General features: G+C 39.7%; 2 protein-coding genes across 10 annotated transcripts in view; both read left to right on the plus strand.

Moving 5' to 3' along the window:
• Positions 1-5330, plus strand: part of sobpa (sine oculis binding protein homolog (Drosophila) a) — a 45927-nt gene extending 40597 nt beyond the window's left edge. For 3 of the 4 annotated variants that reach the window (XM_042388901.1, XM_042388902.1, XM_042388903.1), the window contains one exon: positions 880-5330. The gene's annotated coding sequence lies outside the window, so the exon portion shown is untranslated. The remainder of the gene's footprint in view (positions 1-879) is intronic. The other variant, XR_006091719.1, reaches the window with a different exon arrangement.
• A 3677-nt stretch (positions 5331-9007) lies between these two features.
• The window catches only part of rock2a (rho-associated, coiled-coil containing protein kinase 2a), a 35173-nt gene continuing 28063 nt past the window's right edge, over positions 9008-16117 (plus strand). For all 6 annotated transcript variants that reach the window (XR_006091614.1, XR_006091615.1, XM_042388055.1 and 3 more), the window contains exon 1: positions 9008-9908. Coding sequence is in view for 4 of the 6 variants with exons in the window: in XM_042388055.1 (XP_042243989.1) it covers positions 9810-9908 (99 nt within the window). In the remaining 2 variants the exon portion in view is untranslated. The remainder of the gene's footprint in view (positions 9909-16117) is intronic.

The following is a 16117-nucleotide window of genomic DNA, read 5'->3' on the forward strand; positions in this document are numbered from 1 at the left end:
GTTTCTTTTGTTGTTTAGATTTTCTGTACATTTTTTGCTGAAACATATGTTTCGCCAACACATTAATTTACCAAATACTACACAAACATTTCCTCATGATGTGCCACATTTCTTCCATTTTACAGAAAAGGTACTTGTTGCTTTACTTTGACTGGCAGATTACCTCTATGAGCTGCAGAATGGGAATGGAAAGTCTTTCATGTCAAAGGATTTGTTCAGCACATTAATACTAAATTTATTGATGCACCCCTTGAGTTGTTAATTAAATGAAACTGTATTCAAGAGCAATTGAAGACCGATTCAAGTTGTGGTAACATGAGGCGAGTGCTCTGAATTAGAGTAATTAATAACGACAAAAGATGGAAATCAAGCCCCATGCTCCGTTAGTTCTGCTAAAAGCAAAGCAGCAGCTGAAATGAATCATAAAAGAGATGAAGAAAATTTTAGGTTAAGACACTTAAAGATACACCAGCTTTGATAACTGATATGGGAGAATGCAAAAAGTCACCTTTTCCCACTTGTCTGCAATATCACATGGCATTCATTATGAAATAGCTAAAACATTATGTAAAATTTATGCTACCAGAGAAGCAGATGCTGAATATTTAATTCTTTATTTGCCCAAAAGTGTCCTCAAGCTGGTACAGATTGTGTGTATGTCCTGCTGCAGTTTGATCCTCAGTGGTTTTAACACTAAAACTGTGGCTCTCCTATGAGCCCTGCTGCTCTGACCTGAACACCCCCTATTCTCCCCCTTACCTTTAAATTAAAGGTGGGGCTGTCTGCCTGAATTCATGCATCGACTTTACCCAAAACAGCCGTGGGGGATTTTACTCACCCACTGACTCAGTCTTATTCTCCTCCCACTCTGTTTCACAGATGGATGCTCCGAGGACCGCAGTGCCATCAACGACACTCACTTGTCCACCCCCCACTCCTGCTCCTCCCCACTCCACCACCACACATGTGCACACACACACACACACACACACACACACTCATCCTCACCCATTGTCCAGTCTACCTGCACCACAAATCGCCTTCGACGACTGATTAGAGTCCAAACAAACATGTTAATGTGTATCATAGTAAAGTGGACAGGACTCCTTTTGTCTGTGTAACAGACACTCTGGTGGACTGAACTTCTACAGACTTAATGTCATGGCCAGCAGGACCGCTTGACCTTTGAACTGCAGACAGTAAATCCCTGCAACAGGTGGACTTTACCCCGCTGCTTCTCTCCTCATTTAGAGACTCTCAGCCCACACTGCCCCCTTGTAACTTATCCACCTTTCCCTATCAAAACAAGTGATCTCTGTACTGTCTGTTACTATGGAGCAAACTATAGTGTCCGATATTCAAAGATGCTGCTGGGAAATTGGTGAAGGAGCCCCAAAGAGAGATGTTCATCCTTCTATGAAACGCTCCTGTTTTGGTCCAACCTGGTGCCACACCACAGATACAAAATATCTGCTCCAGTAAGTGTTTTTTTCTCACACACTTTGTCACTAATGTATAAACTGATTTCACAAAGCTTTGACTGTAGAGTCACACAGCTGGCAAAAAAAAAAAATAGCAGAAATTCTGCCCTATCCTCTCGGCCTTTGCTTGTCCACAACCAGCAAAAACATACTTGCCAACCTGACACTAAGTGTTCTGGGTGATTCTGATGGGAGGTAGCTAAAAACAGGCTTAACAAGCATGAATACAGTTAATGCAATATAACTGCAGGAGAATTTAAGGAGATCTTTCAATCAGAGGCTGGAAAACTGTCCTTGGACATAAAATCATCTTCAGTTGTGTTGAAAATCGTTCCTACTGAATCAGCAAACTAGAGGATAAAAAACTAACCTTCACCAGCAAATAATGGATGTGTGGGTGGAATCATGCAATCTCTGCCATTTTCCTGTGGCATCTATTTGTTTTCTCTTAAACTTAACCGAATTTAGATATATATTGTTACACTAGAATGAGACAGAGTTGTCATGATAATCATTCCTACTATTGACATTTTCTCACCCTCGGGAAGGCTGTCTGTGTGCTTATACAGTAAACAAGTAATATGGACCCCTGCTGTTTAAGAACATTTCAAGGCTTACTGCACCTCCAAAAGAACCAGGATGGCATGGCAATGTAAAAACTCTGCCAACCTGCAATGGGTACTTGCTACCGCAGGCTAGTACTTAATCTTTTCTATAATACATTACCACTGATGTTCCTGTCATGGGTTAGTTTGAGACTGACTGCACTGAATTTAGAGGGGGCAGAGGGAAGCCAGCTATTTCATAAATAATTATTTTGGGACCTGCTGGGGAAACTGCTGAAGTAACACAACAGGAATATTTAAACAATAAACACACTGAAGACAAATTAATTTTGAAAATGATATGAAAAGTCTTTTCACATTTCCTCTTGCTTGTCCACTGATCTTGCCAAGTTGCTTCATTCTATGCCAATTACTTTGTTTTAAACCAGATTTAAAGCCAGTGTTGTCCTTGAGTCAATGTCATGCTCCATGTACAGCTTTTTAGACAGTTTAAGTGAATGCGACACAAACTTGTCACCTATCCAGTTTGATCTGATCCAGTTTCACCGCGGCTTAAGCCTGAGAGCTTGGACGCCATCAAACAAAGCCAGCATTTAGTTTACACTCCTATGGAGGAGGTACATTGTACCAGTGCGAGACAAGGTATTATCATATGCCAAAGGCTTCTGGTGTGTTGAAACAAAACATGTCACCTAGTTTTCAGTGGAAATTTCAAACTGAAGATTTGACCAGATAATTTGTAGCTGCCAAAATAACAAGCACTTATTTTAAAAAGAAAGGAAGATACTGGAGAACACAAGTGGATGTCAAAAACAGTATTACCCTGTTACCCCTCTTTTTGGTTTACTCAATCCATAAAGGTCTATGATGTGTGACACTGCGAGTTAAGGTGAAATACAATACTTTGCTTTGCAATCCCCACCAATCTCACTGTTATTCCTGTAGCCTTTGTTTCATTTCATTCTGCCATGGTGAGCCAGTGTGATTCACTCTTTATCTAAATGAGGCCCAACATTTACTCATATATACACAGAATCTCACATCACAAGCATGCATACTCATACTTAATGTCACACACACATGTGCGTGTGTGTGTGAGGCAGGTGCAAGCAGAGAGCCCAGTTGAGATTACAGAGTGTTGACTCAGAGTAAGCAGTGTGCAACTCTTATCTGTTGCCTGTTAGTCAGGCATTTAGGCTTCGCTTGTTCCTTGCCAAGGCCTGGCTTTGGTGTCACTTTAAGCATTTCCTTGCCCTCACTTAATTTCTCTCCAAGCAAAGCAGTGAAAATGCTCTTTTTAAGCTTTTTTTTTCTTTCTTGCCTGCCTTTTGCTGAATTGCATTTGTCCATAACTATCAATATTCCTTTCTGTAATTCTTTTCCCAAATATCACAAGATATCCACAAGCACTGTATCCACAACTTCATGAGAAGAAGAATAGAAATTGTGTAATCACACTGCTATTGCCATAAAATTTCTCTGCACATTTACATTAATCAGAGAATGGACCCTTTCCAGTTTAGACCCTCCATGAGCTTTCCTCTAGCGCCACCCTCAGGACAAAATATCTGCACACCAGATATAAAAAGCTAATGGCCAGATTTCAGTTAAAGGAATAGTTTGATATTTGGGGAAAAACACTTTTTCTGCTTTCTTGCCAAACTTAGATGAAAAGACTGATAGTTCTCTCATATCTGTCTGTTAATTTTGAAGCTACAGCCAGCAGCCAGTTAGCTTAGCTTAGCATAAAACTGGAAACAGAGGAAACTGCTAATGCGGTACAGTAAAAGGTAAAAAAACAAACAAACAAAAAAAGCCTTCCTACCGGCACTGTCAAGCTCACTAATTAACACGCTACAGTGTACACTGTATATCTTGTCTGCTTCCAGTCTACATGCTTAGCTAAGCTAGCTGTCTTCTGTCTCCAGCTTCATATTGAATGGACAGATATGAGAGTGGAATTGATCTTCTCATCAAGCTCTCAACAAGAAGGCAAATAAATGTCCTTTCCAAAATGTTGAATTATTCCTTTAAATTTGCTCCCTAGAGGACAAGTGCTAATTGTTTTTGTGACCTTTTCCTGACCTTTCATCTGGTGCCACCATCAGGCCAAACTTTCAGTTTTAGTGCCATTACTGGGCAATCTCCCAGACTTTCTTTAAGTAGGTCATACTCTTTGCCAGAAATTTCATGCTGATTTAAAAAGGTGGAAGGCACTCAATTTTTGATAATGAACAAACCAAAATCTATTGTTTTGTCTGCTGTTTCTCTTGCTTGACACTTACACACACACACACACACACACACACACACACACACACACACACACACACACACACACACACACACACAGTCAAAACAACATGTCTGGTTATGTCTGATCCTAATCTGCACCAGTGTTGCTGTGTTGGCGTTGTACATGATGTACTGTCCATGTCTCAGACAGATATTGAAGATATAAAAGCTTAATCCTAACATGGCAATCCTGGACCACTGAATCAGTCTTTGTGATGGCAAACAGACTCATGACAAATCTCCAGCATTCCTTTTTTGATGATGGACTACAGGCCTGGTCAACAGCCTGAATTATGCAATGACAACTAACTCCAACCCTAATAGAGACTAATAGTCCACAGACAAAACAAAACATGACATGACTTCATGTTACTTTTCAAAAACAACAGAGAAGTTGCCTTAACTCTTGCTTGTATAATCTCTACAGTTAAGACAATGATGCTCGCTTGTAAAGAAGACTCTCCCTTCTTTGTACAAAATGAAATATACCAGAAACAACAACTTTGTTATCTTGCTAGTGTCAATGTATAGATGATCAGCTTTTTTCTGTAACTTGTATGGACCGTCACATTTTTGCTAAGAAGAAACCCTCCTCCCGAATTCCTTGTTCCTAAACATCCAATCTGTTCAACGTTTTAACTCGTGGTGGACTGTCAATCTTTTTGTGTACATTTTATAGTATTATTTATTGTTGACAAGTTTTGCATTTGCAAATAATAAAAAAAAGTGAAGGTGGTTTGACCTGAGCATTCGATTCCAATGTAAATGCCTGGTGAACAGTGAAATGCTTTTTTAATTATTAAAACGGAGAAAACAGTGATATGAGGAGATGATCTTCTGTCTTTTTATTATGACGTTGTAACATGTACATAACATGTGGCCAAAATTGCTTTGGAAAATAATCATTTTTTGTGTTGTAACAGTATTTGTTTTATCCAGTGAATTGCTCATGAAGACAAATAAATAAGAGGCACACACAACTCTGTTTCAGATTGGTCATATCTGTTCAAATGTGTACAAGGAACCTCCACACAAACAAGTCATACAACACTATAATAGCTTGATAAGAGATCATACTAAACCACAAAAATCTTGTCTTGAAATCTGGTTTCATCACTTTACCACAAAATTTTACAACATGTCAGAGAACCATCCAGAATCAGTGGAAACCTGTGACAATCACAATTAATAACTTGCGTGTGAATTTCACAGGTGTCACATGATTCAGTCCAAACTCTCGACAATAAAACACGGAGAAGAAGCCGTACTGCCGAAGGGAAATGTTTCAGGAAAAAGTGACACAATCTGGCAAATAGCACGTTTTACTTTTAATATGCTACAATTAAGTCCATATTTATTTACTGCACATGAACCAAATCATTATATAAATCAAGATGTGAACCATTTAGTCCATATGACATCATTTAATTACTGAAAATCGACAGAACTGACCTTTCCGCATGGTGTCTTACAAGATACAAGAAGGAGCTACTAGTCAAATACAGCCATGCTAACAGCACTAAAATGTTATTAATAATTCATTCACAAGTGATCAAGTACACATTTTAGAATATTGAATCATTCATAAGTAGTTAGACTTTGGTTATACTATTTAAATATTGATGATTAAAATGGAGTGGATTGAAAAAGAAAAACAAATAGTGAGCTCAGTTATTACTGGATATTGTTACTGATAATTAGCCACAGGTGATGTTAATTAGTAATTAAGTAATGATGTATAAATTCTTTATTATGGACAAATAAAATGTCACACCTTTTTTAAAGTAAATTTTATCACCAGAGGATGATATAGTTACAATTTGACATTATCTATTTTAGAAATATCCCCACCTTCAGAAAAGCAACAAACACTCTTTTTAAAACACAAATGTGATTATATCTCATTTATTTCTGGTATGTGTACAATTGGTTAGTTCTCTGGCTTCAGGTCCTCACATCTGAAGATGAGAAATGTGAATTTAATGGTCTCTAGCTCCATCTTATGGCCTCTGACTGTACTAGCCCACTACTCAGTAGAGAGTGGGATGAGGGCAGGCTTGATTTCCTCATAGGAAAGATATACAGGATACAAGCAACGATGGACCTGTCAGTCATGGTAAAATAGTTTTACATTTTAATTGATTCAAATGCAGTCATAGTAAAACGTACACATACAACGTTCCCAGGCAACATTGTCAATGTACAGAAAATGGGAATTGAGTAACTGAAACCCATAAATTTAAACCTGTTCAACCTTAAATGGGTTAATCTGATGTGTTTACTAGATCAATATACTCACAAACAAATATTGTGACAAAGATCATCTGCTGGCATGAAATATAATGAGTACAGTCAGCTGAGGTACGGTTTGTTTCTTTCTCTCACCTCTGATTGCTGCTTTGGAGATCAAGCTCTCTGTGAGCTACGAACACATTCAAATCCTTCAATTTTCTGGGCATCATGGTATTATGTCAAACACAAGTCCAGCCTTGTGTGTCCGTTGTGTTCTGACGTACTGTGTGACTGTGTTTATCACTCACATAAACTTTTTGATGTAGTCCATTTTGAATGCAGCCTGTCAGAGCACAGAATGTGGAGAAAGACAACATGGCTGAAGGGGCGGTGTACTTTTTTTCCCCTTTAGTTTCACCCAAAAACAATATTTACATGACTACACCTCAAAACAATGCTCTCTGCCCTCTGTGAGGAATTGAAACTCTCCCAAAGCCGCAATCACCAAAATAACTTGAAACAGTTTAAAAAAAATTCTTTTATGAGTGCTCCAAAAAATAAGAAATGCTAACTGAGACACAAAATCGCTTATTACAGTATAAAACGTATTGATATTTTCTGCAGAATGGAGGCTGATGTAGTATCAAAATACAGCGAACTGAAGCTGACCACACAAGATCATGGGTCATTCTTCATGTGTTATAATATTCTGTCCTTGCCTTTCCTGTCTGACTCAATCTTCTTCATCCAGAATGACTTTTTTAAATGTAATATCATTATTAAAACGAGGATTGGATTGGGGAATTAATAAGCATTACAGCATGTATGTTGGATGCCATGTGCCTTGATTCAATAAGGCTCACAAAGAGGGAATATGAGTTCCATATGGTAGATTAAAACAACTTGACTTAGTGTGATCAGTGAAAAGGTGACATGTGATCAGTGAAAAGATGAGATGCGAGGTGAGGTTGCAGTTTCCTGAGCGTTTCTTGGAACCAACTCGTCACTGTGTTGTTTCACACTGCATTTCCCAGAAACCACCTGTGAAACAAACAGTGCATATTGCATGTTGATATGATGGCTTTAAAAAAAAATCAGTTCATGAAGTTTGGGTTTCTGTAGGTGGCGCTCATGTGTTTGTCTGTTGAGTCACTGTTGCTTCTCACACAGAAAGACCAAGCAGCTCTTCTTGTGTTCATTCTAAATTAAGAAAATGTAAAATGCATCACTTCCTGTTAGTCACAGAGGATTTTTCTCAGGAAAGAGCACGCGCTCACCAGCTTTGAGTTGAACATAAATGGGTACAGGATGAAACCTGGTTTTGCGACATCATTTAAAGGGCGAGCAGCAAAACGGTTATATCTGCATAAATGTTAAAGTTCATCATAATTAAGCTACGCAGGTAGCAGTTGGAGCAAGGTGAAGGGATGCATCTGTGGTCCAACTGCTCCCTCTGTTGTGTGAAACAGAATACACCACATTTTATACCTCCAACACCAAAACATTAGACCCAAAGATTTTTGTTTGGTTATCCAATAATAATCCAATAAATGTATTGATCTACATTAACGACAGTAACTAGGATCGTTATCATTAAGTATCATTTAGTCTGTTGATTCTTTTTAAATTAAACCCTTCATAAGTTTGTCAAAGACCCCTGAGAGTGTATACAATGTGTAGGCTATTTGTTGTAGGAAACTCAGGGAGCAATTTATATTTTAACTCTCTGTTGACGCCTTTAAAATGCAGCTGAAGACTCGTTTATTCAAACTGACCTTTGCCTTGCCTCGTGCCGTCTAGTGTTTCTAATTTTGTGTGTTTTTAAGGTCTTTTGTTGCTTATGTTTTATTGCTTGTTTGTCTGTTTTATTGTTTTATGGTCTTATTTTTAACAATTTTACTGAAGCACTTTTTGACCTTGCTCTATAAAAGGTGCTATACTAAATAAATTTACATACTTACTATTAGTTGCAGGATATTGCAGAATCCACTGATGGATTTCCAAGAAAGTAGGCGGACAGATTGGCCTTGGGCCTGGAAAAACTGATTATATTTTGGTGATGGGATTCCCCCCCACTAGATTTCATCTTTAGCCTTAATTATGAAACCAAAAGAAGAACTTTTTTTTCTCCAAATCCCAAGAGTACATTATAGCCTATATATACTAATCAAATTTATTTTTTATATTATTAACTTAGTGACATTGACACTTGTTGTAACAACCAGGAAGAACACTCATTTGTTTGACAGCCGTTTAATTAAACGTAATAATCATTAGAATATGTAATATTATTTCACTTACCATCTAATTATTTCTTTTAAATGTAAAGAGCGGTGTTTGTTGGCTTTTGAAAGTGCGAATTTTCCAAATATTTACAGGTGGAGAGGTGCAGGAGGGCAGGACAGATGGCTTATGGGTAACTGAGTTCTCAGTGTGTTGATGTCAGGGGGAGGAGAGAGGCTGCAGACTCAGTCGGTGTGTAGATGTGTGTGTACAGCCAACAACTCAGCGGCCGGAGGACTTTTCTCTACCAGTTCAACAACTTACTTTTTTCGTGAATAAAGCACTACAAAAAAGGACAAAGTCGAGGAGGACAAATGCGAAAATGCGAGAAGAAATCCAGGAAGAGAGTGTCTGCTTATTAAAAATTCAGCGCGGGAGAGCAGACATTATCGCCCTTTCTGATGACTTGTGGCAGCACTGAGGATAAACTAACACTAACGGGCTTCAGACATTATTGAATGGGGTGAAACGAGGCGGAATTTTCTCTGAAAACCGAGTCACCGAGGCATTTCCAGGCGGTCAAAACCCCAAAGGGAAGGGGAGGTGAGGGGGGCAAAGAAAACGCCCTGCTGCCTGTTGCTGGTATCTCCAAAATTCAAACTTTATCGCCGAGTTGGAAAAAATGCATCTCTGGTGATTATTCAAGTGTAACGTTGTCTTTATTAGCTCAAAGCCAGACAGATAGCTAACTGGCTGAAGCCCCCCCACCCCCTCCCCAGCTCGCTCGGCAAGTTTTTTGGGAAGCGGGGAGTCTCTTTGCTTTGGGAATATTTTCTCCTCATTGTGCACACTATTCCTGTTGGAAGCGATTTGGGTGGGCTGAGAGCCGCTAGGCCCGCGGCCACATTAGCCACGAACAAAGACGTTTCACATGTGAACTCAAACAGTTTGGGGAAAACCTCTTCATCATTTCTTTTTTTTACTCAGCTTTTTAACGACCCACTCTGCAGACATGTCGCTCGGCGCCGAGAGGAGGACGGAAACCCGGCTGAAGAGGCTGGAGGACATGATCAGAAACCCCAGGTCTGCCATGAACCTGGAAAGTTTGCTGGTAAGTCAAGTGGGAAACACCTCATAGATTATTAATGATACCAGGTTGTCTATTCGCTGAAACGCCAGACACGTATGCACACACTTAGGTAACGTTATGCTATTGGCATGTATATCCCCTCTTTTCTTCCTCTCATTCCCTAATTGTATCCTGCTGCGAGCTGTTAGCATTGTTGTTTTTACATTAGTCAGACTGCGATGCTGCTGGGACTATTAATCTTTCTCATCGCCATCAGTTTCCATTCTGTCCTGTAATCAGATCCCTTGCCATAATAACGCATTTGAAGGAGAAAAACAGGCCAAACTAAGAGCCGCATGGTGGATATACTGTAAGATAGGCCTGATTAATAAGTTAAGACTGAGTGCAGACAGTGCAGTTTGGGGGTCTGTGAAGCGTGTCTACAGATTAGGATTAACTAGTGGGGAATGTGTATGTCCCACTTGGTGTGTTTATGGAGACTAATATTTCCTGCTAAAAGCTCCTGCCTGGGCCCATTCAGTACACCAGGACAGTCTGCCCTCTGGATCCACACACCTATTCTGACCCTCCTGCACTCACAGATGATTAGGAGGATGTTGTCCACACAATATCAAGTGTTTCAGGGTTTTTTTTAATCTTCTGACTGATAAATACGTGTATAAATGTATGTTTTCAGGCAGAATTCTGGTCTTTTTGGAAACATTTTACAGTTTTATTTCTAGTTAAATAAGAACAGAAAAATCACCCAAAAAAAACACATAACCACAGAGCGTGCTATTCTGGGCATAATTCTTTGACAAGATGAAAATGTCTGAACCAAATTTCTTTATAAAATACATACATGTACAGTACCAGTCAAAAGTTTGGACACACTTTCTCATTCAAGTGAATGGGAAGGTTTGTCCAAACTTTGTGTCATAAAACCCTCAACTTGTCAATTCAGTTTGTATGAGTACTTTTACTACATGCCTGAAGTGACAGCTCAGTAAATTACCTTCATATTCCACTTGTAAATGTTACCTTAAAGGGGACCTATTATGCTCACTTCCAGCTCTATATTTTTCTTCTGGGACTCCACTAGAGTAGCTATGCGTGATTCACAGTTCAAAAACTCCTTATTTATCTTTTATTTGCCCTTTATGCGGCCCCTTAGTTCAGCCTCTGTCTGAAACAGGCTGCTTTAGCTCCTGTGTCTTTAAGGCTCCCCTCCAGATGATCCACTCTCTTCTGATTGGTTAGCTCCTGGAAGCTGCGTCATGGCCGATTTCCACTGGCTCCAGAGGCTACGTAAACAAACTATAGTAGCAGGATTTCACTTCTTTTTCTTCTTCTTTACTCCAAACGTCAACTTCTCAAATCCAGCCATACATGTTAGAGCCTGAATCCGAGCCGTAATATGAGAGTAGACAGATATGGATATGAGAGTAAACGAACATCCGCTGCAACAAAGATTACAGCAGGACGTCTCTGTTTGGTAAATTTTATGCTCATTACCTGCTTATTGTGTGACATAACTGTGTAACTTACATGTGGGAAATGCACTAAAATGATGACTGAAGTGGAAAACGTCTGCTTTCAGGAAATAATAAAAGTAATGTATCCAGTAAAACGTTATTCAGCTGTCGCTAGACGACATCTCCCCGCACCATGCAGGCTGTGCCTGGAGCAGATGACCATATAAAGAAATCATCACAAGTTGATGTCAGCTCATCTCGAAAGTAGAAAAAAGCGCCTGAAACCTAGCGTTCAGAGCAGTCTGAAACCTGAGCTCTCTGCTCTCAGGGATTACTTTAACATACGTTTACCTCATTATTTGAAACTTTGGTCACGTTTAATATGAACATCCAACTTTGTAACACATATATGATGGAAAATAAGGAAAAGCATAATGGGTCCCCTTGTTGCAGAAACAGAGCCAGCGTATCATACTGATTCCACTGAAAAGCTTTTCTAGCTTTCTTTCCTCGCCTACACCTATTGGAAGTGAGCTGATGCATTTCTAACACTCTTAAGTAAAGTGGTCAGAAGTTGTGAGATTTTCAATAGAATTTTTTTTATCTTTATCACAAGCATATCCCTTTTTCCTATAATCTGCACCAACATGTAACATATCAAAAACTGAGACAAAATGGATCAAGTGTCTGTAGTGGCGACAAGACTTAAAAGATTAATATTCAGAACTCTGTCTGCTAAATAAGTACAGGAAATGTACCCCTAGACAGATACTTTTGGTGAGTGTGGAGATGAGTAATGCTGCATTAGGCCATGTATCATGGAAAAATCCATTATACTGGTGTTTTAGATTAGACCTGGTATCTTCCGGGTATTAGTGTATTAGATTGTTTGTGTGATGTTCCCCTTTACATATTTTCTGGACACTGAACATTTTCAGACCTTTGCTCTAACTGTAATCCAGAGGCAACATGGTGTCACAGTACCTGCTTTGGCTTTAAAGTTACATCCGTTCTGGTGTTGGTGTTTGAATTGCTGGGCCCCCTAACTGGATCTGACAGAGGACAAACACACTGTCGGGTCTATCTTAAAAAGCATCACCTCACCCCTTTTAATGGGCCCCATCTAGCTTGGGGCCCCCCTGTACATACCCTCCCCTGTTCCCCCCTCCACACTACTTGAGGCACTCCTGGTCTATTCCCTCTTCCTTTAAAACATTTAGTAGAATAGTTGCTTGAACACCGGTGGTGTTTACTTCCTGCACGCAAGCTGGAGAGATAGAGGTGTTGAGTGTTGGAGACAAAAGTTGAGTGGGAAGCATGCGTAGGAGAGAACAGGCTGCAGTTTTCCATTTTTAGCAGCCTTGCTGCTGTCGCTGGGATCAAGAAGTTTTGCTGCTCAGGGTGGGATTCTAACAGACACACAAACACATGAACACTAAGCACTCAGAAATGTCCTTTTTTGCAGGTGGAATAAAAACATTTCATACTTTTAGTGCCATAATAATTGCTCACAGGCTCATGAGGCTCATACTCGGTAAACAATGAATCACAAATCCCCTGCTATTGTGGCATGGCAACAGCCAAAAAAACAGCAGAAGAATCTGCATGGCTGACTATTATATAGTCTCCTGCATTACAACTTAGTAAAATAATCTCAATAATTAATGTCAAATTAGTACCTTTCAGTCCATGTGAAGTTAGATGTATTTTGGGCCTGTCAAGAAGCGGTGAGCTGGCTACCCTGAGGATACGGAAAGCTGACAGGGAGGAATCTGCAGCATCTGTCAAATGGACTTAATGACTTTCCTTTAAAGAAAGCTGATCCTTTATAATCAGGGATATGCAGTATTTTACTTTACACTTAAATTAGGAAGCAGAGATTGCACTGTTATCAATTTTATCATCAGTCAAGTAATCTAAAACAAACATAATAAGCAGCAAAAATCATGTGAATGGTGCTTTAACATACGCTGTGATCATGAACTGTAAATCACTATATTGCTTCTATCAGCATTGGATCGAATGTAACCTGAAATCTCAGCAACCTTTTCCTCGTGCAAACTGTAGTGATCATTATTTGGCAGCACGCTACTGCTGACTGAACTACTAGACTTACTTGGCAGTTTGAAGTACAGGGAGTAATTGTCGAGGGCAAGCAAGAGAAAGGGCATTTTTCAAGATTACAAAAAATATGGACACTTGATTGCAAGTCACATAAGTTGCCTTTCTGCCGTCCTGAAGGAAATGACCTCATTGAGTAAATAGTTGGCAGCTATATATGGGGCTCAAAGTCCCTGCGAATGACTGCACTTTCCCCTTTCACTTTTTAGCCTTATCTCTTTTTCTCTGGCTCTGCTTTTCTCTCAGCCTGCAGCCTGCCCCTCCTCTCAGCTTGTTAAACACACTGCAGGTATTTTAACTGTTGCTCCATTCTGATGCCTTTTGATTCAGCTGCAGAGCTGGTACTGCCAGATAACTCAGACAACTTTATGCGCAGCGCTTAAGTGTGAAAGATATGAGATGCTAGACATCAGACTTGCTAAGCGATAGTATGATGTCTTCCAGATCATCTCATGGGGGCAGTTCCTGGCTTTCTCTTCCATATTCTCTCTGAATGATGTTCTCCGTATGCGACGAAGACATTTAATAACACATTGCACTTGTTTTATTTTGCCTGGTGTTGTTTTTTTATTTTCCTACCTCTGTTTCCTGTTTCTCCTGTTCCTTTCCATTCACACATTCTTCTCTCTTTCTTTCTCCCTATTTTGACCGCTCACCTCCCACCTAATGTTAATCACTCTTATCCTCTTCCAGCATCTCCTGTCTCCCTTTTTCTTCAACTTCTCTCTTCCTTTCTATTCCTCTTATCTTACTGGCTCCCCACCCGTACTGGAACAACTTGCTTTAATGTGGAGCTCTTTAGGGAGGTGGGAATAACTCCTGTATGTCTTGTTTTCTGTCTTTACCGTTATAGTCAACCTGAGTGTCCACTTCATCTCTGGAGTACAGTTGAGTTGCTCTCAGGCGAGCAGCAACAGTCCCGGCTTCAGTGTGCTAGCTGGGTAGAAACACTGCCTTATAAGGCACTGGGGACGGTGGCCCAGGCCAATTTTTTTTTTTTTTTTTTTTTTGCGCAGAACAAGCCAGTCTCTCTACTCCACACCTCCTCTGGAGAGATGGTCGGGCCTCTCCGTGGCCTTTTTTTGGTTTTTGCTCCACTCCAGTGGAGAAGACCTGGTGTCTCCCGGGTGTGCAAGCCCTCAGTAGGCTGGAAATGTCACACTTGACTTCAGTCATGTAGCGTCTGGTCCTCTTTAGTGGTCAGAACTAGGAAACTTGATCAGGGTTTTCAGTGTCTACTAAAGTCTTAGATGGCCCACCTGAGGTGTTTCTACTATTAATAATATTTGTGCCAGTGCTTCAGTTTGAACTCCAAACATTCCCATGTCTCTTACTGATGTTATCTCTGTACAAACTGATTTGAACGTTTATCTTTTTAAAGCGATGGTTTGACATTTTGGCAAATGTGCTTATTTACTTTCTGGTGGAGACTTAGATGAGAAGCTAGATACCATTCTCATCTCTGTATGGTTAATATGAAGCTACTGCCTGCTGCCAGTTAGCTTAGCTTAGCTTAGTTTAGCTTAGCTTAGCTTAGCTTAGCTTAGCTTAGCACAAAGACTGGAAATAGATGGACTTTGTTGCTTGTGGACAGAGCTCAGCTATTTTTCCCCTACCAGCACCTCTTAAACTAAAATTATCACGTTATATCTTGTTTGTATAATTAACAAAACCAAACAAAACCTGTTGTTTAAAAACAACAAATCGCTGTTTTATGGTGGGTTTTGTGCCAGACTGTTACTGGCTGGGAGCAGTAACGTACTCGAGTCTTCACTGGTTGCCTGGCAACTGCTCTGGAATAACATAAACACCCTTTAAAAATGTGAATTGTTGTTTTTACTCTTCAGTTGTTACTTCTTTAAAAAAAAAAAGATATTTACTATGTATACTGAACATTCTTTCCACAGAAATTCCTTTTGGGATAAATTAAGTTCTTTCTTGTCTCATTTTGAAGTTGTAAATTGAGAGTGCACAGAGCAGCTGTGTCATTTAGGTAAATTCAAGTATCAAATTGGGCCAAAAAAATATGATCGGGACAGAGCCAGGCTAGCCAGTTCCCCTTGCATCCGGTCTTTTTGCTAAGTAGGACTGGGTATCATTCAGAAATGTTTGATACAGGTACTGATACCTTGACTTTGATATCGGTTCCTAAACAATATTTTTTTCGATTCAAATTTTATGAACTTAATTTTAAGAAAAAGAAAATTACATTACACATTACAGTACAAATCTTTAGTTTTATTTTTCAGCTTCTTGGCATTTTTACACACTGTTAACATAATATCAATAAATAAAAATGTATAAAAGCCAGAGGGTATGACTTACAGTCCTCAGAGAATCCAGTGTAACAGTATATTCAGAGTCCATAATTTCTGTTTCTTTCACTCATATGGTCCATTTTTATTTCCAGCTCACTTACTGCAGTCAGCGACATGAAAGAGTTGGAGTGGCGGGTTACTTTTCCAGATGGGTTGTGTTTGTTTTCGGCTGCAGGGCGCTGGCTAGCGGCCACCATTTTAGCTTAGCTTTTTAGCCCGGTGGGGAAATACAGGTACATTTTTTGCTAATTGTCCTGGTTTATTTCTCTGTTCTTTCACCGTATGCTCACTGCTGCTGCTGTTTATCCTGAACATAACAGGGACCCTACATGGTCAC

Source organism: Thunnus maccoyii, chromosome 16 (assembly GCF_910596095.1).
Source record: "Thunnus maccoyii chromosome 16, fThuMac1.1, whole genome shotgun sequence".
NCBI classification, from domain to species: Eukaryota; Metazoa; Chordata; class Actinopteri; order Scombriformes; family Scombridae; genus Thunnus; species Thunnus maccoyii.